The sequence below is a fragment of the Carettochelys insculpta genome, chromosome 6 (genome assembly GCF_033958435.1).
Source record: "Carettochelys insculpta isolate YL-2023 chromosome 6, ASM3395843v1, whole genome shotgun sequence".
Classification (NCBI taxonomy): domain Eukaryota; kingdom Metazoa; phylum Chordata; order Testudines; family Carettochelyidae; genus Carettochelys; species Carettochelys insculpta.
Window position 1 is genome coordinate 47,252,897 of NC_134142.1, and position 26,198 is coordinate 47,279,094.

The 26,198-nt window shown below is 39.2% G+C and overlaps 2 protein-coding genes across 3 annotated transcripts in view; one reads left to right on the plus strand and one right to left on the minus strand.

Annotated features, from left to right (window-relative positions):
* Positions 1 to 15,918, plus strand: part of PPP2R3C (protein phosphatase 2 regulatory subunit B''gamma) — a 31,205-nt gene extending 15,287 nt beyond the window's left edge. For both annotated transcript variants that reach the window (XM_074996852.1, XM_074996853.1), the window contains exons 7-13: positions 421 to 553; positions 2,538 to 2,593; positions 2,667 to 2,742; positions 3,415 to 3,551; positions 5,224 to 5,361; positions 13,530 to 13,589; positions 15,036 to 15,918. In XM_074996852.1, coding sequence (XP_074852953.1) covers positions 421 to 553; positions 2,538 to 2,593; positions 2,667 to 2,742; positions 3,415 to 3,551; positions 5,224 to 5,361; positions 13,530 to 13,589; positions 15,036 to 15,224 — 789 coding nt within the window. In that variant the 3' untranslated portion in view covers positions 15,225 to 15,918. The remainder of the gene's footprint in view (positions 1 to 420; positions 554 to 2,537; positions 2,594 to 2,666; positions 2,743 to 3,414; positions 3,552 to 5,223; positions 5,362 to 13,529; positions 13,590 to 15,035) is intronic.
* A 133-nt stretch (positions 15,919 to 16,051) lies between these two features.
* The window catches only part of SRP54 (signal recognition particle 54), a 63,674-nt gene continuing 53,527 nt past the window's right edge, over positions 16,052 to 26,198 (minus strand). The window contains exons 16-17 of the mRNA XM_074996851.1: positions 21,159 to 21,256; positions 16,052 to 19,374 (exon numbers count right to left, since the gene is read on the minus strand). Of these exons, the coding sequence (XP_074852952.1) occupies positions 19,162 to 19,374; positions 21,159 to 21,256 (311 nt within the window). The 3' untranslated portion in view covers positions 16,052 to 19,161. The remainder of the gene's footprint in view (positions 19,375 to 21,158; positions 21,257 to 26,198) is intronic.

Genomic DNA, 26,198 nt, shown 5'->3' on the forward strand with positions numbered 1-26,198 from the left:
ACCCTCCCCTGTTTGTCCTGTTGCTCCTGATGTCTTTTAATTTTGACACCAAAAAACCTGCTGTTGTGCTATCACATGCCCTTCTGTCTCTCTTACCGGCAATGTTATAACCTATCTGAATAGAAGTTTTAATTAGTCTCTACTTACACAAAATACCATCTGATTTACTAGGTGCAGTAAATTTCTGAAATTTGTAGAGAGGGACATCATCCTAGCTTCAAATTCATGTTTAAAAAGTGGAGGAAAAGGACAGGTTTTAGGTAATTAAGTAAATCAAGCAGTACAGTGATATTGCCACAGGATAATATTTCCAACAAATAAAACTTGCAAAGCAAAGACTAATTTAAACAATTAATTGAAACTGAACAATAGCAATGTTTGTAATCTCAAACCATATTTTTTCCCTTTTTAATGTTGCAGGATTTAGAAAATTATATTTTGGAACTCATCCCCACTTTGCCACAGTTGGATGGTTTAGAAAAATCATTCTACTCATTCTATGTCTGCACTGCAGTTAGAAAGTTCTTCTTCTTTTTAGACCCTCTCAGAACAGGTAAATGCCTATCTGCAAACTCTCAAACATACATGGAAATGTTTTTTACTTTTACAATGTGAATACTGAAGTTGTTTCTGTCTTCATAACATTGTCCAAATATTTTCATAGGCCCCAGTCCTGCAAAGTTGCTTTGTGCAGGGAGTATTCCACTGAAGACTAGGGGGTTCTGCCTGGGCTTCAGGATGTTCTGGCACAAATCAGATCGCAGGATCAGAGTCAGAATGAGCCCTAATGAAATACCACCTCAGTGTTGTACTCCAGATTACTTTCTTGAAAATGAAATAATTTGTTGGGCCATATTGCTACAAAAGTAAATTGATTAGGATTAACTTTATATTAATCCCTACTAAAATTAAGTGCAGCACAATAACTACTCTATTCTACTGGTATTCAGTGAAGTAACTTTTCTCATAAAACACAAACCAGAGATCCTTCTGTCAGTCTAATGTACCTTTCATTAGCTGGATTCTTGAGTATCTGTGGCCTTGTCTACACTAGAAAAGGTTTCTGATATAGCTGTACTAGCAAAACCTCTTAGTGTATACAGAGTTTACACCATCAAAATAATGCTTTTGCTAATATAGCACATACCTGTTTCCTGACCAAAATAAGCTGCTTTTACAAAGCACTGTTTTACTACTATAATTACACGTACACTAGGCCTTTTGGCAGTATAAAAAAGTTGTGTAAAAGGAAAAAATATTACACCCTATCAATGTTACTATGCTGTTAAAAGTTTTCACTGTAGACCTGGCCTATAACATTCATAAATGGACAAACATAAAGGCTGGGTCTACACATGCCCCTTCCTTTTGAAAGGGGCATGTTAATGAGCGGGTTCGAAAGATGCTAATGAGGCGCTGCAATGAATATGCAGCGCCTCATTAGCATAATGGCGGCCGTGGTGATTTGAAAGTGTGGCTTTTTGAATCGCGCGCCGCCCATGGAGACGGGACCTTCTGAAAGGACCCCCCAGTTTTCGAAAGCCCTTCTTCCAATCACCAGATAGGCAGAAGGGCTTTCAAAAACCTGGTGGGGGGGGTCCTTTAGGAAGGTCCCATCTCCATGGGCGGTGCGCGATTCAAAAAGCCGCACTTTTGAATCGCTGTGGCTGCCATTATGCTAATGAGGTGCTGCATATTCATTGTAGCACCTCATTAGCATCTTTTGAACCTGCTCATTAACATGCCCCTTTCAAAAGGAAGGGGCATGTGTAGACACAGGGAAATTGTTTTATATTTCACTTGTGACCCTCATAATTTGATCCTAACTTCCTATCTTAAAAATTGCATCATTCTATAATGATTCCTTTTTGAACTAAGACAGTTTACAAATGTCAGGATTTTCTTTACGCTGTCATTATAACAGCTAATTTGTATATTTTTTTTTAAAAATGACTTGTATTTGATCCTTACATTTAATGTTTTAACTTGTGTCTATGTGATATGCTTTTTTTGTTAGTTCTGTTTTTCAGGGGTTAGGAAGCATAATTAATAAAATGTTTTCATTGTTTTTCATAGTAATTTCTTTAGGACCTAATTCTGGCAGCCTTGTTACTCAGGTTGAACCTCTCTAGTTGGGCACCCTGGGGGCCCAACTGGTGCCAAACCACAAACTTTGTCAGACCATGGGAGGTCAGTGTTGTCTAGCAGCATTACTAACACTTCCACTGCTTAGTGGGCTCTTAGACAATATTTAGGGGTAAATTACAGCTAAAGAACAGCACAGAACACTGAGAGCCAGGCATTGTGGCTATAAACAAACTTTATGGGACCACGGAAAACTTGACCACACTCATCATAAGTGATTGTCCAGCTAACTAAAATCATGCTGGATTACAGATGTTGCCAGACAAGAGTGTGCTGGATTAGAGAGGCTCCACCTGTACCACTGAAGTAAATGGAACCACTCAAGTGAGTAAGGCCAGGCTGATGTGTAACTATGTGATTGTTTACAAACTTTTTTTCCTCTTTCCCTTCAGGAAAGATAAAGATACAAGATATTTTAGCGTGCAGCTTTCTGGATGACTTACTGGAGGTAAAACTCTTTTGATGTATTTTGTTAGTTCACTTTGCATATCTAGAATTCTGACTGTGTGCTTTTTACTTAGTTAAGGGATGAAGAACTTTCTAAAGAAAGTCAAGAAACAAACTGGTTTTCTGCTCCATCTGCATTGAGGGTTTATGGTATGTTTCTATATGCTCAGTTGCTAATTTGCCTAATATAGTGAGAGACTCGGTATTACTTTTCCTCTGTGACCCCATATCTATGTAAAACCCCATTGCTTAGATAATATTTGTTGCCTGATGCTCCAGCTGACTCCATTCTTGACTGCATCTCTTTTACCTTCCGCATAATCTTCATGCTTTTGGTCCTCAAATTCACTATCCCTTTTCTCTCTCTTCATGCTCCTTAGACTTTCCCCTGCCTTCTACCTTAACTGCTCTATTTGTCTCTTCCTGCTATTATCTTTGCATCACTCCTTTACACATGAGGCAGCCTCCTCTTTGTGTGCTAATAACACTCCATTTCTTCTTTAAAACCACCTTTTCCACTAAACTTCTGTGTATTGTTGCTCTCCATTTGTGTGCGGAGGCTTAGACCATGTACCATCTTTGTCTAACTTATCCTGTTAGTGGTTTGGGTGTGAGCCTTGTCTCTCTACATTCTGCATATGCTTGTGGTGTGCTATAAATATTTGGATCAGAACATTCCAGTTCAGTAACTTTACTCATACATTTAATCCACAATAATGTATATTAAATGAAATTGACATTCCTGTGTTGTCATATTAAAATGTAGTTCTTTTATGACACAGGGAGAGTTTATTGTATTTTCAGGCTATTTTTTCTTCCTAGGTCAGTATTTGAATCTTGACAAAGATCACAATGGTATGCTCAGCAAAGAGGAGTTATCCCGTTATGGAACAGGGACTCTGACTAACATATTTTTAGATCGTGTCTTCCAAGAGTGTCTGACTTACGATGGAGAAATGGTAACATGTATCTCTAGCTTGCACTTTGATTTACAAATTGTTCTGTACTAAAACTATTATAGCGATATTAGCATAAGCATTATCTTTAAAACAAAGAACAATTAAAATATAACTATTTTATTTAGCACTTCCTCCTGCAAATAGAGCAGAGTAGAAGCTTAGAAAATATAATTCTATATGATTACCAAAAAACATCTTGTCTGTCTCTACACTACAAAAAAACACTTCGAAGTTGCATACTTCGAAGTAAAACTTCCAAGTAACAGACTTCGAAGTTGAGCGTCTTCACACACCCTGCTTCGAGTTAAACTTTAAAGTAGGGCACTACTCCATTCCCGGGAATGGAGTAAGGAGTTGGAAGTTGGGCTCCCTTACTTTGAAGTTAACGTCAAAGTAAGAGGATACATGTAGACTCTCTGCAGGCTACTTCAAAGTAGCACCTACTTCAAAGTTAACTTTGGGTGCGTTTACAACAGGAACTAACTTCAATATGTTATTCCGTTATATTTTGATGAAAGGAGAGGAGGTGCCACTGTAACAAACCAAGATAATCCAGTATAAATTTTCCTTTCCAATAACTGAAGACAGTACGGTTGACTAAATGTGGAGAAGCAGAAATATTTCTGGGATGATTTTGGATCTTCCTCTCTAAACAAAGAGGGAAATCAAGATGGCAAATAACAATGAACCATGAATTGCATTAGAGAGCTGACCCACCAGCTAGTTAGAAGACTGGTGGTTTTGCTCTGTTCCGCCCAACAGAAATGATGAGTCTATGCACTAAAACTAAAGACATAGGCTGGACAAACACAATCAGTGAAAATGTTTATGTATACTTATAGTGTTTATCCCAAACCACTTCATTTATAGTGTTCTTAGTATTTATGTTGAGATGGATTATAAAATGCAAGCTTAAGGAGTGAATTCACCCTACATGGTCTGTGTTCTGGGACTCCAATTTTAACCTAAAGTAGATAGGGGAGTTGTGATGACTGCATAGAAATCCAGTGTATATGTTACCTATGTAAGCAGCTATTGTTAATTATTATATTATGATCAAGAAACCAAAACAGTGGTGCTACCAGGAAAAAGAAAGTGTCATCCAAATTCTACTGTTTTAATGTCTCAGTGCAGGGTCTCTCTGTTCTATAACTCCTGCAGTATTAGTTACCCTGTTCTGAGAGTCCTGTGTTCTAGGTTAGTTGGTCATATGGCCCACTCTCAGCAAATGGGAACCCTATCAATATTTGAGTTCTGTAAATTAATAACTGGAAGCAGAAGAAATTTTTGGAAACTACCTTGTTTTGTATGGTTTCCTTGTCCACCAAGTGGACTATGCTTGGCAATCTAAGACACAGTAAGAAAGTATTGTTGGGGAAGGGGTGTGTGTGTGTGTATAAAATAAGTACTGTTTCATTTGGATTTCTGGACGGACTTCTTAGTTTACAAATAAAATGTCAGTGAAAACTATGGGTATGCTTCCTCATCTGAATTACAGAAACAAAATTCTCCGTTCACTTAAATGGTAGCCACCATTTTCTGTTTCATGTTGTCATCTTTCAAAAAAACTAAGAGCTCCCCTACAGTAAAATAGCCTCCAATTACAATGTTCCTGCTTGCAAAATCAATTTAAAAAGATGACTGCAGTAATCATAATTGTATTTGCTTTTAGGATTATAAAACCTACCTAGACTTTGTGCTGGCATTAGAAAACAGAAAGGAACCTGCAGCTCTACAATATATTTTCAAACTGCTTGATATAGAGAACAAAGGGCACCTGAATGTTTTTTCCCTGAATTATTTCTTTAGGGTAAGTCTCTCTAAATGTGAGTGTGTGTTGTTAGAGTCCGTGTGCTTCTATTTACAGGTCTGTGGGGAACCACTTTAAATTACCTGTGCCAACTATGAGGTTCTTGTCAATTTTAAAAAAGATTTAAAATGTTAAAACCCGACATTGTAAAACTGAAAAATAATTCAAGGCATTTTCAACATGTTACCTACTTTAGAAAAACTGCTTTAATTTAAATCAATAGAAAATTATTTTGTTTTTTCCGCAAAATTGCCTTCTAATGAAGACTTATAAGTTAAAAAAATGAAGTCAGTTGTACGAGATGGTCTTAATTTCTTAATTCAAAAAGTTTCAGTGCCTATGGGGATCCAAAAATTATTATAAGTAATAGAAAATGCAATGGTGGCTTTATGTAGTCACTTTAGGGATTTTATATTCAATGCGCAGATCACAGAATCATAGGACTGGAAGGGACCTCAAAGGGTCATCTAGTCAAGGCCCCTGCACCTTGGCAGGACTAAGTGTCATCTAGACCACCCTTAACAGTTGCTTGTCTACCTTGCTCTTAAAAATCTCCAGTGATGAAGACTCCATAGCCACCCTGGGCAATTTATTCCAGTACTTAACCACTCTGATAGTTTGGATTTTTTTCCTGATATCCACCTAAACTCCATATGAGACCATTACTTCTTGTCCTAGAGGTTAAAAAGAACAATTTTTCCCCTCCTCCTTTTATGTACTTAACCTGTTATGTCCCATCACTTTTCTGTTCTCCAAACTAAAGAAACCCAATTTTTTCACTCCTCCTTCCTTAAATGTTTTCTAGACATTTAATCATGTTTGTTGCTCTTTTTTGGACTTGCTACAAGTGTCCACATCTTTCCTGAAATGAAGCATCCAGAACTGGAAACACTACTTCAGTTGCAGCTTACTCAACATCCAACAGAATTACTTCTTGTGTCTTGCTTACAAGACTGCTTCTAATACATCTCAGAATGATGCTTTTAGATTTTTTGCAAGTGTGTTCCACTATGAAACCCACAACCCTTTCTGAAGTACTCCTTCATAGGCAGTCATTTCCCACTGGGTACGTGTGCAACTGGTTGTTTCTTCCTCACTAGAGAACTTTGTATTTGTCCTTATTGAATTTAATCCTATTTACTTCAGACTGTTTGTCCAGTTCATTTTGAATTTTAATCCTAATTTCCAAAGCACTAGCGACCACTCCCAGCATGGTATCAACAGGTTACTTTATAAGTGTATTTTCTGTGCCATTATCTAATCAACTGGACACAAAACTGATTCCCCACACAATATACCCTTCCAGCTTGACTGTGACCCACTACTCTCTGGGAACGGGTATCCAATCAGTTATGCTTCCACCTTTATAATATTTCCATCTAGGTAGCATTTCCATAGTTTGAGAAGGTCATGCAAGACAGTATCAAAGGCTTTATCTAAAGTCAAAATACACCACATCTACCACTCCCCTCCCCACCCCAATCCACAAGGCTTTTCACCCTGTCAAAGAAAGCTATTACGTTGTTTTGACAAGATTTATTATTTGCTGGGTACTTGCAACTTGATTTGTTCCATTTCTTTTCTGAGTACTGTAGTTAAGCTGACTGGTCTGCAATTCCCCCGATTGTCCCCCTTTCATAGATTGGCACTATATCTGCACTTTTCCAGTCCTCTGAAATCTCTAGTATCTTCCAGGAGTTTTCAAAGATAATTGCTATTGGTCAGCTATTTCCTCAGTATGCCTCTTCAGTATTCTAGTATGTATTTCATCAGGCCTTGGTGACTTGAAGCCATGTAATATGTCTAAATAATCTAATACGTTCTTTTCTTATTTTGGCCTCTGATTCTATGTCATTTTCTTTGGCATTCATTGTTAGTCATCAAATTGCTACTAACCTTCTTGGTGAAAAAAATGAAACAAAAAGTCATTTAGCGCTTCTGCCATTTCCTCTCTTTCTGTTACAGTTCACCCCTGCCCCCATCATTGAGTAATGGGCCTACTTTGTCCTTGGTTGTCTTCGTGCTTCTGATGTATTTGTAGAATATTTTCTTCTTACACTTTCTGTCTCTAGTTAGTTTAATTTTGTCTCTACACACTTGTGTTATTTGTTTATATCCATCCTTTGTCATTTGACTTCATTTCCACCATGTGTAGGAAGATGTCCTCGTTAAGTCAAGGTAGTCTCTTGCTTACTTCCATCTTTCCAACATCATGGGATAGTTTGTTCTTGTGCTTATTATAATGTTGCTTTGAAAAAGTGTCAACTCTTGAAGGGTTCTCCCTTTATACTTGCTTCCCATGGGATCTCACTTGTCAATTCCCTGAATTTGCTAAAATCTGCCTTCTTGAAAACTATTACCTTCGCTGTGTTGCTTTTTCCTTCTACCATTCCCTGGAATCAGAACACCACTATTTCATGATAACTTTCATCTAAGCTGCCTTTCACTTGCAAAGGATCTACCAGTTCCTCTCTATTTGTCAAAATTCATCTAGAAAGCTTCTCCTTTAGTATCTTTCTCCATCTTTTGACATTTAAAATACCTGTTTCTAATGCAGTCCAATAACTTGTGGGATAGCCTGTGCCCTACTGCATTATTTTCTCAACAGGTGGCTGGTCAGTTGAAGTCCCCCATCACCACCAAGTCCTGTGTTTTTGGATGATATTGTAAGTTGTTATAAAAGAATCATCCACATCCTATTTCTGGTTAGGTGGTCTGTAGGAGACCCCTTCTATGATATCTCCCTTGTTCGGTACCCCTTTTTTTGCTTATTCAGAGACTTTCAACAAGTCTGTCTCCTACTTCTATGTCAACCTCCATCCAAGCATATACATAATATATAAGGAAACACCTTCTACTTCTTCCCCTGCCTCTCATTCCTGTGGAAGCTCTCCCCTTCTATAGCAATATTCCAGTCAAAACAAAAAGCAGTCAAGTAGCACTTTAAAGACTAGCAAAATAGTTTATTAGGTGAGCTTTCATGGGACAGACCCACTTCTTCAGACCATAGCCAGACCAGAACAGACTCAGTATTTAAGGCACAGAGAACCAAAAACAGTAAGCAAGGAGGACAAATCAGAAAAAGATAATCAAGGTGAGCAAATCAGAGAGTGGAGGGGTGGGGGGGGAAGGTCAAGAACTAGATTGAGCCAAGTATGCAGACGAGCCCCTATAGTGACTCAGAAAGTTCCCATCACGATTTAAACCATGTGTTAATGTGCCGAATTTGAATGTAAAAGCCAGCTCGGCTGTTTCCCTTTTCAGAACAGTGCGATAATTCTTCTTCAGTAACACACATACCTTTAGGTCATTGACAGAATGCCCCATTCCATTAAAATGCTGACTAACTGGTTTGTGGATCTGGAGTGTTTTGATGTCTGTTTTGTGCCCATTGACCCTTTGTCTAAGGGAGTTGTTATCGCACCGTTCTGGAAAGGGAAACAGCCGAGCTGGCTTTTATATTCAAATTCGGCGCATTAACACATGGTTTAAATCGTGATGGGAACTTTCTGAGTCACTATAGGGGCTCGTCTGCATACTTGGCTCAGTGTAATTCTTGACCTTCCCCCCCACCCCTCCACTCTCTGATTTGCTCACCTTGATTATCTTTTTCTGATTTGTCCTCCTTGCTTACTGTTTTTGGTTCTCTGTGCCTTAAATATTGAGTCTGTTCTGGTCTGGGTATGGTCTGAAGAAGTGGGTCTGTCCCACAAAAGCTCACCTAATAAACTATTTTGCTCGTCTTTAAAGTGCTACTTGACTGCTTTTAGTTTTGATAGTGTATAGACTAGCACGGCTTCCTCTCTGTTAATATTCCAGTCATGTATTATGCCATCGGGTCTCTGTGATGCCAAATATTTCACAGCTGTGTTTATTAACTAGCATTCTCCAAAATAACTAGGAGTCCTGTAGCATCATAGAGACTAATGGATTTATTAGAGTGTAAGGTTTTGTGGGTAGAACCTACTTCATCAAATGGAAGGGAGTGTAAATGCAAAGACGCATATATATATAAGAAAATTACTAGAAAAAAAAAAAGGATGCTATCCATTGTAAATTACAGTGATCAGTCAGGGTGATTGCGGCCAATCAAGGTAGCTGATGGGGAGATGTGAATGTCCACGAAAGCTTATGCCCTAATAAATCCATTTGTCACTAAAGTGCTACAGGACTCGACATTGTTTTTACAGATAATACGTTTATCCCTCTGAGATTTTTAGCATTTTCAAGCATTTAATTCATTAACTAGCACAGGTTTCAGCAACACCCGAGACAGGTACCAAGAGTGGCACACAAGCTAATTTTCATGGGCACACGAGGAAGGAGCTCAGATCCACTCCTCCCCCGCCATGCAGCCAGCAGCTTGTTCAAAGCCATGCCGCCTTTCAATTAACAGAAGACCAGCTAATGCTACCAACCACCACCTAAACAGTAAAGCTCTACCTCTTCATTTGTTTAGTGAAGCTTTTGTAAGTAGGACTATTAGTGACTTTAAAAAGTATCACAGGCACTCAGACCATACATAGAGGTCAAAAAGTCTAATTTTGGCATTTCACCTCCAAAAGGTTGCTGACCCCTGAACTAGTATTTCCAGATTGCATGCTAAAAACTCATTGCACTTTATTAGACTTTGTGAATCAAATATTTTCTCAATATGAAACTGTGAGGACGATTCCAATAGTTAAGCTTCTACTAAAGTCATTAAAATTACTCTAATTCCAAGTTAATTTATCAGTAACTTTATCTCCCACTAGCTGCAACTCTCCCTTCAGAATTTCCATAGAGTTGAACCTCCTTGAAAACTCCCCCCCCCCCCCCCCCCGGCCCCAAAAAAAAAATCTACTGCAAGCAAAGTTACAAATTATTTTTAGTGTAGATAGCTTGTGGCTCCATACTGGCTATGATTGATTTCTACGAGAATTATTTTCCTGACCATTCTTCAATGACAATTGTGTCTGATAAATTTAGAATTACAAGTACTTTATCTGTCCGTGGTATTTTGTACCACCGATTCTAAGATGAACTGCATTTCATTGCACTTGTGCCTTCTTTTTCCAAATCAAGAACAAGTACTTAGTCATTCAGCTCATTCAACATTCAGACATAGCTCATAAAGTCTCATTTATAGTCTTACACCCTCTTTGCTGCTGAGTAATAAACCTTCTGTCTATTAAACAAAAACCCTTTACTGATAATGATGTCAATTATGTCAGTCTGGAAAAGCAGGGTCTTTCAAAGAAGTCTCCCAAATTAAACACTCGATCAGTTTTGAATCTTTTTCATCACCTGCTGGTACAGAATCAGGCCAGAGCTGTATTCTATACAGAGCCTGAAATAGGTTCACTTCAATATTGTTTTGTTACTGGTGGTTCAGATGGTGCCCAGAGTATTGTAATAAAAGCACTTAGTGACAATTTTATCACATTTGACAGAAAACTGCTTGTGGTAGTTCTTGTATGACATAAGCATGATTGCCCATTTTCTCTTTCTCTGTCCTCACTGTCTGATCCAATACCTACTGAAATCAGAGGAAAGACTCTCCTTTATTTAGTGGACATTTGATGAGGCACTTAAGTTGGACTCTCTCAACCCACTGGCACCAGGTCTTCTGTTTAATGAGAAATCTCTTGCTAAACACTGCTGAATAGGTTATCACCGTGTTGAATGGCTTCATTTAGTTGACTTACCACATTCGTTATTGTGTTGTGTAAAGATGCTAACTTTCTTTTCCCTTCTCCTGTGATTTAGTTTAGCTACTGCTGTGCATTATTTTAAATGAACCCAAATCCAGGTTGTATCTTTCAAAGTACCTATCTCTAGAAAACAGACAAAACTTTCTCACAGACATTGTTTGGTCCTGCATCTTTTGATTTTTTTCCCCCCATATACAATTTATGTAAGAGAACTCAAACATGGTGGCAGAATTATGTGGTGCATGAAACATGTTCTCTGCCCATTTAAAATCTCTGTTAGGGCAAAAAAATCAGAGTTTCTAAATTTAATATGTAGAGTGCCATCTCAAATTTTTTCTAATAAAAAATCTTGAGAATGAAAAGCTGTTTTGCTTCAAATTGATTGGTCTAGGGTGTAGTTCCATGTGATAAGTTCAAATACATTTTACAGTGTTAAATGTCATTTTGTTCAGATTATTCATTTATTTAATCTGCGAGGGTTTCTTTCATTTAATACAGAAATGGTTGTATTTTTTGCTGTGGAAGCTAAACATTTAAATCAACGTAATAGCTTATGTAACACCCTTTGTCCCAAATGCTACAAACTATAGAATCTCTGTACAGTACCACTATAATGCAGTAACCTCTGTAATGGAGGGTGTCAGGCTACAGCTGGTATTCAGAAATCCTGTGTAAATACAGTTATTAGATTGAATCGTCATCTGCACTATTTCTTCATACAGATGAGTCCCTGCTTTTACCATAATGTTAATAAAGGCCTTTAGATGTTAATGTGAAACTTTTAATTAGTCTTTCTTTGCCACAACAGTAGAACTGTTCTTTGTGTTTGTTAAAGTAGGCTATAGACAAAAATGTTAGGGCTAGTTTTACACTAGAAAATTGTCAGCTGACTATGTTGCTCAGGAAAAAGCCACATCGCTGAGTGACAAAGTAAACCTGGGCCGCCATGGAGACAATACTAAGTCAGTGGAAGAATTTTTTGTTGATCTAGCTTAGGCCTCTTGGGAACATGAAACATGTATGCCAAAGGGAGACTCTCCTCCAGTCAGCTTAGGTAGTGTCTACACTGAAGCATTAAGGCAGCCCGTCTGCTCTTACTAGGTCACTAGCAGTGTGTCCTTTGGAAATTAAGGCAATCTGGTGTCCCCAGTTATATTCCTGCCTGGGGGCTCTGTGATGCTGCCTCAGCCATATCGCTCATTTGGGTGGTTGATGTTTTCATAATTAAGATGCATGTAGCACTTCTCTTTTAGGCTGACTGCAGACTAAGGCAGACCTTAGTTAAACATGGGTCATCTGGTTATATTTGTGAGGGTTAGAAGCATTTTTTTGCAATTAAATTAAACTCATGTCACTTCAGAAGCAGAGGGCCCAAGCATATAGGGTATATGTCTACAGGGGAGCTGGGAGCATGCCTCCCAGCCCAGGTGAACAGACTTGCACAAGCTCTGCTTGAACTAGTATGTTAAAAATGGAAGCGTGGCTATTGTGGCCTTGCTGCTTCTGGTGTCATAATGGCCACTAGTGTTCCCTGTAAGCTGAGTGCTTGGGCAGCCAGCCCACCGATTAGCAAGAACACTTAGTCTCCCACAGTGCGCAGTATGTTTCTGTTGGTGGTGCATGTGCACACGTGCCTTCGTGCACATAAAATTTGGCCGCTGCTTGGAAAAATGGTCACACTATTATCATCATCAGCACCCCAGCTCAGATAGAGCTAGCATATGTCTCTATCCGGTTACGTTTCCCCTGCTACACTGGCTCCCTATCACACTGTAGACATATTCATAGTGATTGACCTGACTTCCGTCTTGCCTTTGTTGCTAATTGAATTCCAGTTGCTTCGATCATTTGAGTTGCTCACCCTGTTCATGGAAGGAAGAATGAGTTGCAGCCAGTACCACTATGCTTAACATTTCTTTAAGTATGCAGTGTAGTTGTGTGGGTCCCAGGATAGTAAAGTAAAGGTGTGTGAGGTAATATCTTTTAATGCGCCAACTTCTGTTGGTGAGAGACAAGCTTTTGACCTGAAAAGCAGCTCTGTAGGACTTTGAAAGCTTGTCTCTCTCACCAGCGGTACTTGGCCCAGTAAAGATCTTAGCCACCTTGTCTGTTTTAGACATTTCATAATAGCTTTTTAAAAAAAAACTAGTAGAATAAACTTTCATATCTGGCAGCCCCAGGACTGGGAAGTTGCCGGCTATTCAAATACACTGCTTAATGGAAAGGCAGCTGTGGGATCCACAGCAGGAGGACAGGTGTTACCATGGCACCCCTGGGGCCAGGAGAACCAAGGAAGCCTGCAGGGCTGAGAGCCAGCAGCCCCAGCTGCAGTATAGGGGCAGAGACAGTGTTGGTTGAAACTTCCAGTAGAACAAATATGGATAAGAGGGAGTTTACTGTATTGAGCAACTGGAGAACACAGTATTATCAGTTTTGTTTCTACAACTCCATAACTGGGCTTTTCTTTCTCTATAGGCTATTCAGGAACAAATGAAAATCCATGGACAAGAACCAGTTTCGTTTCAAGACGTCAAGGTTAGCTTTCCCTAAAATATACAATACTACACATGCATAACTGGAATTTTTTACTTGAACTGATTTGAAATTTTACTTCCACAGTTATCATAGCCACTCGGTAATTGTCAGGTGTTAAGCAACTTTGCCATACTGTAAAAAAATACATCCTGCTAGTATCAAAACAAAAAGCAGTCAAGTAGCACTTTATTTATCAGGTGAGCTTTCGTGGTCCCACGAAAGCTCACCTAAAACTATTTTGCTAGTCTTTAAAGTGCTACTTGACTGCTTTTTGTTTTGATAGTGTATAGACTAGCACGGCTTCATCTCTGTTACTATTCATCTTGTTAGTAATGTGACTTGAAAATTCCCCTTAATGCTCCACTGTTCTGGAAGCAAATTTGTTAGGTATATTAAAAAAAATTTAAGCTGAACACTGTCTACAATAAGCAAACACAGAGCCTCACTGATAATGTTTAATGCTCAGCAACCAGTTTACAACAATTACATTTTTTTCTTGCTGGTAAAGAAATCAAATAACTGTACCTTGAGAACTGTCAGAATATTAAAACTGGAAGCAATGATCTCTCAAGATTAAGTCCAGTCTCTTGTACTCATGGCAGTAATTGAAAGCATGCTCTGTGCTATTGCTGCCACTCTAGTATATTAGCAGCTAACAATTTCTGAAGTCTTAATATTGCAAATGATTCATGTTTTATGAAAAAAAAAAAAGTGCCCAACATTAGATGGGAACTTGCTTTTTTTTTTTTTTTTTTTAAACAGGCGGGGTTCATGATGTCTGTCTGAACCCACCATACTTCCTCTGTGGCTGATTAAAACCATTACTAGAGAGGAAGTGAACTCAGACAGCTCTGTACTTAATTATGAAACTTAGACTGTGTCTACACTAGATCCCTACTTCAAAGGGAGGCTGGTAAGCCAGGTGTCAGGAGATTATTAATGAAGTGCTGCACTGCATATGCAGCACTTCATTAAGCTAATTCTCCCTCACGGCAACTTCAAAGTGCCAGCTCATGTGCAGCCACAGCTAACCCTCCGGTACTTTGAAGTCCCTTTACTCCTCTGGCCCAGGCACTTTGAAGTACCAGCAGGTTAGCTGCGGCTACATGCGAGCTGGCACTTTGAAGCTGTCACGGGGGAGAATTAGCTTAATAAAGTGCTGAATGTGCAGCGCAGCACTTCATTAATAATTTCCTGACACCGTCATTACCATGCTCCCTTTGAAGTAGGGAGCTAGTGTAGACACAGCCTTAGTTTCATAAGTAAATACTCATGGGGGAAATAAATGGTTGAGAAACTAGGATTTAAGATGCACTTATTTTAAATCAAAGCTCTCAACAGGGTGGCATAGACTATCCAAATGCTAATTTTGTACATGGTATAGATAAATCAATCACTATTCTGCTTATATATGTGCCTTTTCATTCTATGGTTTTCCTTTTATAGGATGAAATCTTTGATATGGTGAAGCCTAAGGATCCATACAAGATCTCCCTTCAAGACTTAATCAACAGTAGCCAAGGAGACACTGTGACCAGCATTCTAATTGATCTAAATGGCTTTTGGACCTATGAAAACAGAGAGGTTCTTGTAGCAAATGATAATGATAGTACTACAGATATTGACGATACGTAAGAGGGGTGCACTGTTCTCATGGAGATGTGCTTAAATGTGAAGCTACAGTCCTATTCATTATCTAGATCAGACACTTCCATCTTCCCCCAGATGGTATTAAAATATTGTATAGGGATTGTCAGTGGTGATGGTAAAACAGCTACAGTCCTGTTTAAGCAGCAGCAGTGGTCTGATTTCAGATTACTGAAGAGATTGTTTGGAGACTTCACCCTACTATAGCAAGTAACATTTCTCTTTAGACGTTTTGTTCTAGGATGAATATTAAAGCCTGCAGAATGATGGGTGGGATTTCCAAAAATGTCTAGTGTTGGCCTCTCTGCTTCCACTGAAGCCAGTAGGAATCTCGGGATTGGTCTAACTCTGCTCTCATTGATGTCAAAGTTTGAACTTGTCACTTGTAGCATTCAGTAGCACCCAGATGATAAGAAAAAAAAATGTTGAGCATGTTATATATGCAATAGGTGCTGGTTTTCCCTCCTCCATTGTATTATTCAAATGTAGATGAAGGTTTTGTATAAATAAAGTTTGAATTTTTATTTTAATAGGAGGGAGGATAAGCAATTAACAGCAATCTGACAAGTGGAGTTTTAACATCATCTGTTGTATACGCAGTACTGAATGCCATAATTGAACTCATCATGACAAAGTTGTACTTGTTTAATTTTTTTCAAAACTATTAATACATTTACACAGGCTTACAGCAAGTTGAGTGGTCTATTGTAGCTTAGCTTAAGTCTAAGAATTTAAGTGCAACTTTACAGCAGGATTTGCACTGGTTTAATTCATACCACTAGTCAAACTAGAACACTTTTTGAATCTAACAAGACTTTAATTTTACTCCTGTATATTACTTCTAAAGACCAAGTTATGGGTACAGAGAAGCCTTCACTGTTTGCCCTCTTGCTATATAGGCAATTCCTTCCAAACTATGGTGATCAGAACTTCCTCTAAAACTTTCTACTGGGGGTGCACAGAACAAAATGTAACCCACCCATGGAAGGAGAAGCACATGCTGCCCACACTGGGTACTGTGCAGATCAGCTGAGCAGCACCTGAATCTCTCCTAGAGGGCCACTTAAGTGCTCAGTTTACAGGGAATGCTAGGGATGATTTAAGCTAAAACTTACTGCTGTGTTTGGATGGATTCATATTTATCTCTAAATCAGATGAAATTTATAGCAACTCTAACATCCCAATTTACACAGGGGTGCCAACGCCAGCTCAGTGTATAATGGGTGGGTTGCAAAAAGGGAGACACCGTGGAGGTTCAAGGTCTAAACAGATTTCCCCAAGTGGACATGGATTTCATGGGTATTCATCTAATTCTTCTCTCTTAAAAGACAGTAACTTAAGCACCCCTGGATCCATGCACATGAGGGGACTCGGTCTATATCAAGAAAGAAACAGAGCCAAAGTACAGTTCAAAATTATATTAAATATAAAATAAACTAATGTTATGCATTTACAGCAAGTGTTAAATTAAGCACTTTCATTTTGCATAAACTGAAGGAAGGATTAAGTATTAAGGCACATTGAGTAATATACTTCTTACACAACTTGAATATGACAATGAGAATTCCTTGCTCACTGCAACAAAAAGTACAAAAAATAGACAATAGTGCAGTCACTGGTGATAAATTTCTGGCAGAAAAAGCTAAACATCCTCTCCATTAATATTTTATACATAAGTTACTGTCGCCTTCTGTCTTGAATAGATACTAATTTTAGACACTACAGAGAGTAGTTCACTCATTATCAAGTGTTTCTCTGACAACTGACTCAGGCTGTCTCTTGGAGATGTTCAGTACTAAGGATGTTGCTAATTAATGTTCATCAAAAGCTAAAAAAGGCAAAAGGACAGAGCATCTAACCCAAAGAGGATATAATTGAAACAACTGCTGAAGCACCATAAAGAGACCAGAAAAAGACCCAAACCTGGCAGAGCAAGAATGCCCTTAGCACAAGTGCTATACAAAAAAAAAACAAACCTATCCCAGGTAGCTCTGAAGTGGATCCTAGACAAGACCCACTGTAGGGAGCACAGTAGGCATGCTGAGAATATTACAGGCATTTTTGGAGGTACCACAGCCCAGGAAGATTGTCATAGGTCAGGCAGTCTCCTAGAAAACCCAGAATCAGAAAGGCAGGGCAAGTTTGCCCCTTGTGGGCTGCACTGCACAAGAATCTCACTCAAGATTTGTTCTCATTTAAATGTCAGGAATTTCACCTGTTTCAGACAGTATGGATTTCATTAGAAATAATACCCACATGATGTATATTGATGGAGAAGAAACTATACAACCCTATTGTATTTAGCTACCAACATTCGCACTGCAAGAGCTGGAGGAATACCCCAGTTCTTTCACATCTTACTACCTAAATAACTCAGGTATGAGTGCCCTGAAAAACTATTTCTTTTGCAAGTTAGAAGAAAATGTTGGCTCGTTTAGTTAACTCTTCTTTCCCCAGTCATTATTTCGTCCTGGTTTACAATGATCTTGAACAGAAAAATAGTATCTTCATGTAGATAAGACTGTTTGCTTCCAATACAAAAATGCAGATGTTAACATTTTAGCAGTTTTAGTCTTAGTTCCATTTAAATAGATTAAGAGAAATTCCAACTGAAAAGCCTTCAACATAACTATGATTAGTTCTTTAGAGCTAAACACAATCTCTCAGATGCAATATCTAATACTAAAATTTATCCTGTATTTTCCTTAGTTCATTTTAAATGCTTCAGGGGAGGAAAAGCTTCAAAGCTGAAATCCTCTCTTGCAACTAAATACAATATTTTTGCATAGTATACACAAATATTTTATTCCGATAACAATACTCCACAGCATCACATAAATGCCCTAGAGCATCCCAAATAATGGAATAGCACATTTTTAGCTAAAGATGAGTACCCTACAAAGAATCTCTTTAAAATAATGTTGACAATCAAAGTGTTTAATACAAACCCAAGCACGACTGAGGACAAACTTCCCTGGACCCGAGGGCATAGAGAGTGATGGCAGCTCCAGGCCTGTGAAAAGGGCCAGGTTGGGAGTTAGCCTCTGCCACCCAGTCCTTCAGTGCTGGTGGTGATTTCAGGGGCCTAGGGCTCGGCGTCAGTAGCCAGGAGCCCTAGGCCCTTGGGCAGCTGCCTCCTTTGCACCCAGGAATCCTATTTCACTTTACTTCCAAGGACCCTATTGAAACTGGCAAGGAAAAGTCCCTCTCATAAATGGACTGCAAAATCTGTTTTGCACAAATTATGCGTGTACTGTTCTTTGCTTGACAACAGCATTTGTTGTCTGAGCACTGCTAACCTCCACAACTGATGTAGCTTTTGTTGAACAAGTTCTGACTAGAGCTTACAGCTTCCTTTTAAAAGAAGAAATTTTTTCAACAGGCACTCAGACCCTTTAGGTTGAAGCTCACATCTAAAAAAATAAATATAGAGAATGATGGCAATAAATAAGGATATTACTATGAACTTGGAAGTCAGTAAGGTGCTTTGTGAAGGTGCCGTGGAAAAGCAGTTCTAATTAGTCAGTTATTCAGAGAGCTAATTTTCTATGTGGATTTTATAATTTATTAATACAAAATAGGGATTTAGAAGTGAAAAATAGCACTATCATCAATCCATGGGTGTCAGGCACCAGATGTTCAGGGAAAAGATTAGAATAATCTTTACTTACACTATGCAGAAAAAGGTAGGAAGTCTAGCATTTTTAATTTAGATCCAACTAATGTTGTTGAAAAATACTATTTCAACAGAAATATCTGCTTGGCAGTGTCTTAGCCATTAATTCGACAGCTATGGACTGAACAGGCATTACTTAGCAGTCTCCTGGCCAGCGTTTTAAATGAGTTACTTTCCAATAAAAAAGTAGAGCAAGACTTCTACACTTTCCCAATTTTAAAAAATTGGCACAGCGTAGAACCTGATATTTTAAGTAGGGACAGTAGTTAATTCCTGTTTACTTTCCGTAACAGACTGGCACTCTCCCTCGGTTTCAAAGTTGAGATTCACAAATGCACTACATGCTGTTGCCTCAGGTTGATCTGTCTGGACAGTAGTCTCATCTTTCGGCTTACTCTTCTCCTCTTGGTATCGTCTCTCTGCCTCTTCTGACATTTTATTGTCCTCCTCCTCCTCCTCTTCCTAAGAAAAAAAAAGTTTCCACAAAATACAGTATTTTCTGCAACACATTTCTCAAAACTTCTGCAAGAGCATGTCAGTTTCAATCACAAGTATCAGAGGTAGCCATGTTAGTCTGTAGCTTCGAGAACAACAAGAAGTCTTGTGGCACCTTATAGACTAACATATTTTGGAGCATAAGCTTTCGTGGGCAAAGACCCGCTTCATCAGATGCATGAGTGGGGGGGGGGGTAGTTTCAGAGGGGTATTTAAAGAGTGGGGTCCCAGTAAGAGGGAGGGCAGAGTTGACAGAGGGCCAGACCTCCCTCTTACTGGGACCCGACTCTTTAAATACCCCCCAACCCACTCATACATCTGATGAAGCGGGTCTTTGCCCACAAAAGCTTATGCCCCAAAATATCTGTTAGTCTATAAGGTGCCACAAGACTTTTAGTTTCAATCACAGGCATTCAAGCACATCTTTGTATGCACAAAAAGTTTGCTTTCATTGATTGTTCAGGCATAATCAAAGCAAATATCAGTTACAAGTCCCTTGTCCATGGATTCTGTTTTTCCACTCCATATTTGTTTCCCCATCTGAGAAAGTGGGTTTTATGCATAGAAGCTCATGACTTAAATTGGTCATTCTTTAAGGTGCCCCAGGACTGCATGTTACTTGTGAAGCTGTAGACTAACACAGCTACCCCTCTGACACCTGTCCATTCCAGTAATCAGCCAGATAATACTTTTTCTCACATTCCTCTGAGAAATCAAGCTGAAGAGCTAAACTCTCTCTACACATGTAAATAAGATAAATTATGGCTTAATAAACTTGCCATATGCTTCCTCACCAATTGCTTGTCAGCAGCAGAAAGGTGTAATATTTCTGGCTATTACCTTTCAAATAAGGGTTGCATTTTTCACATTTTACAAAGATGTGCAAACAAAATTCTTTACTTCGTTATGAAATACCTTCCCCAGAATGGTCCTTCAGAGTGTCAACACTCAGAATTTTAGGAATTTGCCATTTTGAGTAAAAGATTTTAACATTTTAAAATACAAGAAGTATTCTAAGAAAGAGAAGCTGATGCAGAGATAGGAAATTTTGTACAATCCATTCATTTTATGGTATGTCATAGGAAAAGGGACACAAAGAAATTGAGACGAGCTGAGTTGCAGGATAAAAATGAACAAAGATACCCAAGCATAAAGATAAGTTATTTCTGTAATTGTAACTGAAAGAATTTAGTATCATGTTTCCCTGTTTGTTAGGCTGTTCTTTCAGTAACAACAATAAGCATATAAAACAGGACAATTTATAAAAGCACATTATAAACTAAACCTCTTGCACTTATTTAAAGAATTCAGTCAGCATCCAGTAACTGCTTCATGCATGTCTTTCGCCATCTGCAAATTGTCCCTCAAGTGCACTATGTAAAAGACTGGAATACAGCAGAGACAAGGACTCACTAGAAGGTCTGGAAATGGCTCGTCCAGTATCAGAGAGGTAGTCACGTTAGTCTGTATCTTCAAAAACAACAAGTAGTCATGTGGCACTTTATAGACTAACAGATACTTTGCAGCATTTGACGAAGTGGGTCTTTGCCCATGAAAGCTTATGTTCCAAACTATCTGTTATTTCAATGGTAATATTCTAAAGGTGAGGAAGCATATGGCAAGAGAGCTGCTTTAAAAAAAAATGCAACAGCTAAGGCTTTGACCAAATTGATTCAGCTAGCTTTAGTAAATACTACAGAAAATGCAATTTGTACTTAGTCAAATAGAACAGTAAAAGACAAAAGACGCACCTCCTTCTTCATCCTGTAATACTCATCAATAGCATACTGGTATTTTGGTGTACTGATGCCCAATACAGATGCAATCTTTTCCCCAAGGAAGTCACACACTAAAAAACAAAACAGACGGTTTTATCTTAATTCCTCAGATTTCATTTTAGAGTTTTAGGATATTAATATTAGTAATATTTTGAAGGATAGCAGCTTCTTATTCAAAAAGATCATGGTGTTCGCAGTTCTAACCGCTCAATTTAGTGACAAATATTTAGTGCTGTTTACACTGAAGGGCCTACCTAGCTAGCTAAAGAGATGAACTCTCTTACTCAAACCCAGTGTTTCCCAATTTTATTTGGACACAGAACTCTTTGAACTCAAAAGAATTCTGCAGAACCCCATTCCCAGGCTCTATCCTCGGCCCCCAAACTCATCCTTCATATCCAGGCTTTACCCACCTCAGCCTTCAAATCCACCCCCTCCCACCCCACAAACCCACCCCCACTTTCCCAGGCATAACCTCTCTCAGCTGCAACCCTTCCTCATCCCCAGGATTAACCTGCCTCAGCCCTAGGACTAACCCATCTGTGGTGCTGGCTGGGGAGCCTACAATGGATGGCCACGTGCCCAGTGGAAGGGAGGCTAGCATGGAAATGTCCCACTGGGGGATGAGAGTCCAGCCATGCCCCCCAGAGGAGTGTGGCAGCTGAGGTAGCGGAGCGAGCGAGGGGCTTTCTGTGGTCCTGCCATCACTGAAGTAGTGGAACTAAGTTCAGTTGGTTTAATGCTGGATCCCTCCTGCCACCCTGCTGGCCATTAAACCAATTAAATTTAATTCTACTGATTAATGGCAGGGAGCTGCAGAGAAGTCAGCTAGTGTAATGGAATTTTCTCACGGAACCCTTATTTTCACTTTGTGGAACACCATTTGGGAAACACTGCTCAAATCAGTTCCATTTTCATGTGTGCAATCCCACTGAAAATAACATGGCTGCATAAAATGTCACAGAGGGCAGAGTTTGGCCAGCAGAATATTTACAACCTGCAACAATGTGCAAGAAAGAAAGAATCCAGCTGAACTTCCAATGCCCACAGTACAGTATATTCTTCAAACGAGTGCATGTAATACAGAAAACAAAAATGGAACCCCATACCATTTTTACATTCATTTTCAAAGTAGAACTACACTTTAAGGCACACATCTTTGGCTGGAAAACACTTTATGTCAGTGTAACATAATCTGTCTGGTTGCGCACCAAAATATTTTTCAACTCACCCATCCATTAAATGCTCATGAGATGCAAATATCTAAAGCAGCTTTGATTCTAGCGTGGTTTTGTAAGTCAACCAATTGGTGACCAAGTGCCAAACACACAACAGAAATTATACATATATTTCTTCCTGGGAAGACAGACTGATCATGTCTCCCAACTTGCCTGAACAAAAAAGTTTCCTTAGCAAGCCACAGAGGATATTAGAATTTAACAAAAGGTTGATTTTTGTTCATTCTTTCAGTACATCTTGATTTTCCTCACAGTTGTAAAATGAAATAAGTTGGCACTCTTCAATAGACAGTTATACCACAGCCAAAATATAGATGCGACAGACTTATTGGCCATTTGAAACATTCCTCAAGTCACACACCAGTTGTTACACCTCATCATGTAAAAAGCTTTCAAAATACTAGTTAATATTCTTTAGCACAGTTTACCTTAAACAGTAAGTAAACCAATACCTGATAAGGTTGACGTGGCAACCCTGAGCATATGAAACCACAAATAGGGTCCCCAGGCAAGCGTAGTCTGTAATGAAAACGAAATTAATAAGAGTAGGACTGTGACCATAAAACTGTGACGCATAATACATGAACTATAGTAACTTACATGGGGCATTGATCTAGAAAAGAAAGCTGCCACTTTGCCTATCTACCAACAGTTTCTCATCACTTAGCTCAGTGATTATGTTTTTAAGGAAGGTTGTACCAATGCTGGTTTCAGATCTTTAAAGCCTAGCATCAGTGCACAGGCTGTGAAACTAGCTATTGGTAGGTGTCCATGTCTTGTATCTCTTATTGCATATACTTACTTCACCTTCAAAAGAAATTCAACCCTCCACTCAGAAAATGAATAGATGGGACTTATACACTGCGCTGAAGGTCCTGCATTCTGGCCAGCCAGGAAAAAAAAGAATTCCAGAATCCTCTCCACCCGCTTCTATTTCCATTTCATTCATACATAAGGACATTAGAAGGTCAGTTGTCAAGACAGTCCCTGGGGGAGAGGCAGTCTACGTCAGTCAGGATTCAAATCTTGTAAAGTTTTATAGATCTATGTCAGCAACCTGAATTGCATCCAGAAGTACACAATCTAATGCAATTTTAAAAAAATGCTTCATGCGGCTTGTATTGAAAAGTCAGTCAGCTGCTAGCTTCAGGTAGTACAATACAGTATTTAGGAAGTACAAGAAGTCCAGTGGCACTTTAAAGACTAACATATTTATTAGGGTTTTAGGGCATAAACTGTCATGAGATACAACTCTCTTCCTTAGATGCTGAAGCCAAAAACCAACCAACCAGGAATACAGAGATGGGAGTGTGACCTCAGTGACATCATCAGGGATGGAGTTCCTGATTGTTTTAGTCCCAAAGTGATGGTCACATACATACCACTGGAAACCTACTGACTGCTGTACCTACTTACATGCCTCCAGCTCTCACCCAGGCCACATCACACAATCCACTGTCTACAACCAGGGCAAGTTCTCCACTCTCACATCACACAATCCACTGCCTACAGCCAGGGCCACCTTCTCATCTCTGTTGGAGATGAGCTACATCCACTCTGATTATATTAGTACTGATGTCACACTCCCATCTCTGTATCCCTGGTTGGTTGGTTCTTTTTTCCTTCAGCATCTGAGGAAGTAAGTTGTATCTCAAAAAAGCTTATGTCCTAACACCCTAATAAATGTGTTAGTTTTTGAAGTGTCACTGGACTAACAGCTATTCTTCTGAGATGTAGCAAGCGTCTTCAAGAGCACAGTGTCAGCATTCAGCCTACTCTTGAAGTAACGGAAGCATGAATGATTAGGGAGAGATGCACAGTGTATCAACTGAAATACTGCAACCTCAAGACAAATGGATGAAGAACACTGACTGTAACATTCTCTAGAACTCTGGAGCATTTGGGGATCCCATGGCATTTTGCATAGGATTCTAACCTCTCTGAGAAAGGTTGAACATAACTCTAGATCATACAATTTGCTGGGGAGTGGAATGGAGAAAAAAATAATTTCCAACCAGTTCTAATGACAAGGCTAGAGACTTTCACCATTGTGAAAAGGCAAATTATATCATTAACTAGAAACATGTATACAGTAAACCCCCGACTTACACGTAGGTTGTGTTCCCAGGCAACCACATGTAAGCCCAATGTTGTGCAAGTCAGGGGAGACTGCTGTGCTGGTCTGTTTTCCAGCTCCATGAACTGGCAGGGAGCTACGAACCAGGCGGCAGCCTAGCTCCCAGCTCCCCTTCTTGAAGAGGGGAGCTGGGAACAGAGGAAAGCCAGGAGCCAAGCTGCTACCTGGTTCCCCCAAACAGAGGGGAGCCGGGAGCTGCCTGGTTCCTCGCTTCCCGCCACTCACAATTTCGACACGCATTAATCCAAGTAACACACAAGTCAAAATCATGTAAATAGAGGTTTTAGTGTATATTTCTCATAATTAGAACTTCCCAGAATGAAACATTGACAATCCCCAGCTCCTTAATTCGAAGGATCTTTGTTGGTTTTTTTGGTTTGTTTTTCCAATAAGATGACATCAGTAGAAGGGTCTTTTTACTGGAAAGTACCAGTAAAATGGTAGTTCCAACTCAGACATTCCTGAACCATTCTCTATAAAATAAGATTCTAAAATTATCACTTTGAAGCCTTGAATGTCTTTTGAGTTAGTATGAAGTGATGGAAACAGACAAGACTGGCTAAGAGCTCTTCTCGTCCCAAACACTAGGTTCAATCACCATGGAGATTTGCAGTGTCCCCCATCCTGTTTCTTTAAGTTCATTTTGACATTTCACCTGTACAACAGCACAGGTTTTTCAGCTACAGTAAAGCATGTATCTCTCACATGCCAAGAGTCTATGACCATTCTGACAAAGATACACACATCTAGAACTGGAAGGGACCTTGGGAGGTTATCTAGTCCAGTCCCCTGCCCTCTTGGCAGGACAAAGCACCATTCCTGACATCTATTTGCCCCAATCCTTAAATAGCCTCCTCAAGGATTGAACTCACAATCCTGGGTTCAGCAGGTCAATGCTCAAACCACTGAGCTATCCTTCCCCCCACCATAACCAATCACCACCCTTATTCTACAGCTAGTTTGCATGTAACAATTTTACTGATTACAAAAAGTAAACTACATAGATGGTGGATTATTTAGTCCAACTGCCTCTTCTGTGTGATAACAGGGGCTTTTCGATATTATTTTTACAGAGTTATTTAAATCAGTGACAAATACTGTTTAAAACGAGTATGAGAATTTTTTTTAATTTAATATGTACATAATTATCAAAGGTTTTAGAACTAGTCTCTATAATTTTAAGGAAAGTGTCACAAAGACATTTTGTAACAGACAGAAAGCCGTGCTAGTCTATATACTATCAAAACAAAAAAAGCAGTAAAGTAGCACTTTAAAAGACTAACAAAATAAATTTATTAGGTGAGCTTTCGTGGGACAGACCCACTTCTTCAGACCATAGCCAGACCAGAACAGACTCAATATTTAAGGCATAGAGAACCCAAAATAGTAGTCAAGGTTGACAAATCAGAAAAAAAATTATCAAGGTGAGCAAATCAGAGAGTAGAGGGGTGGGGGGCAGGGGGAAGACAAGAATTAGATTAAGCCAAGTTTTCAAAAGAGCCCCCATAATGACCCAGAAGATTCACATCCCGGTTCAGACCACATATTACTGTGTTAAATTTGAATATAAGACAGTTCAGCAGTCTCTCTTTCCAAAGTAGTGTGAACATTCCTCTTGACTAACACACAAACTTTTGA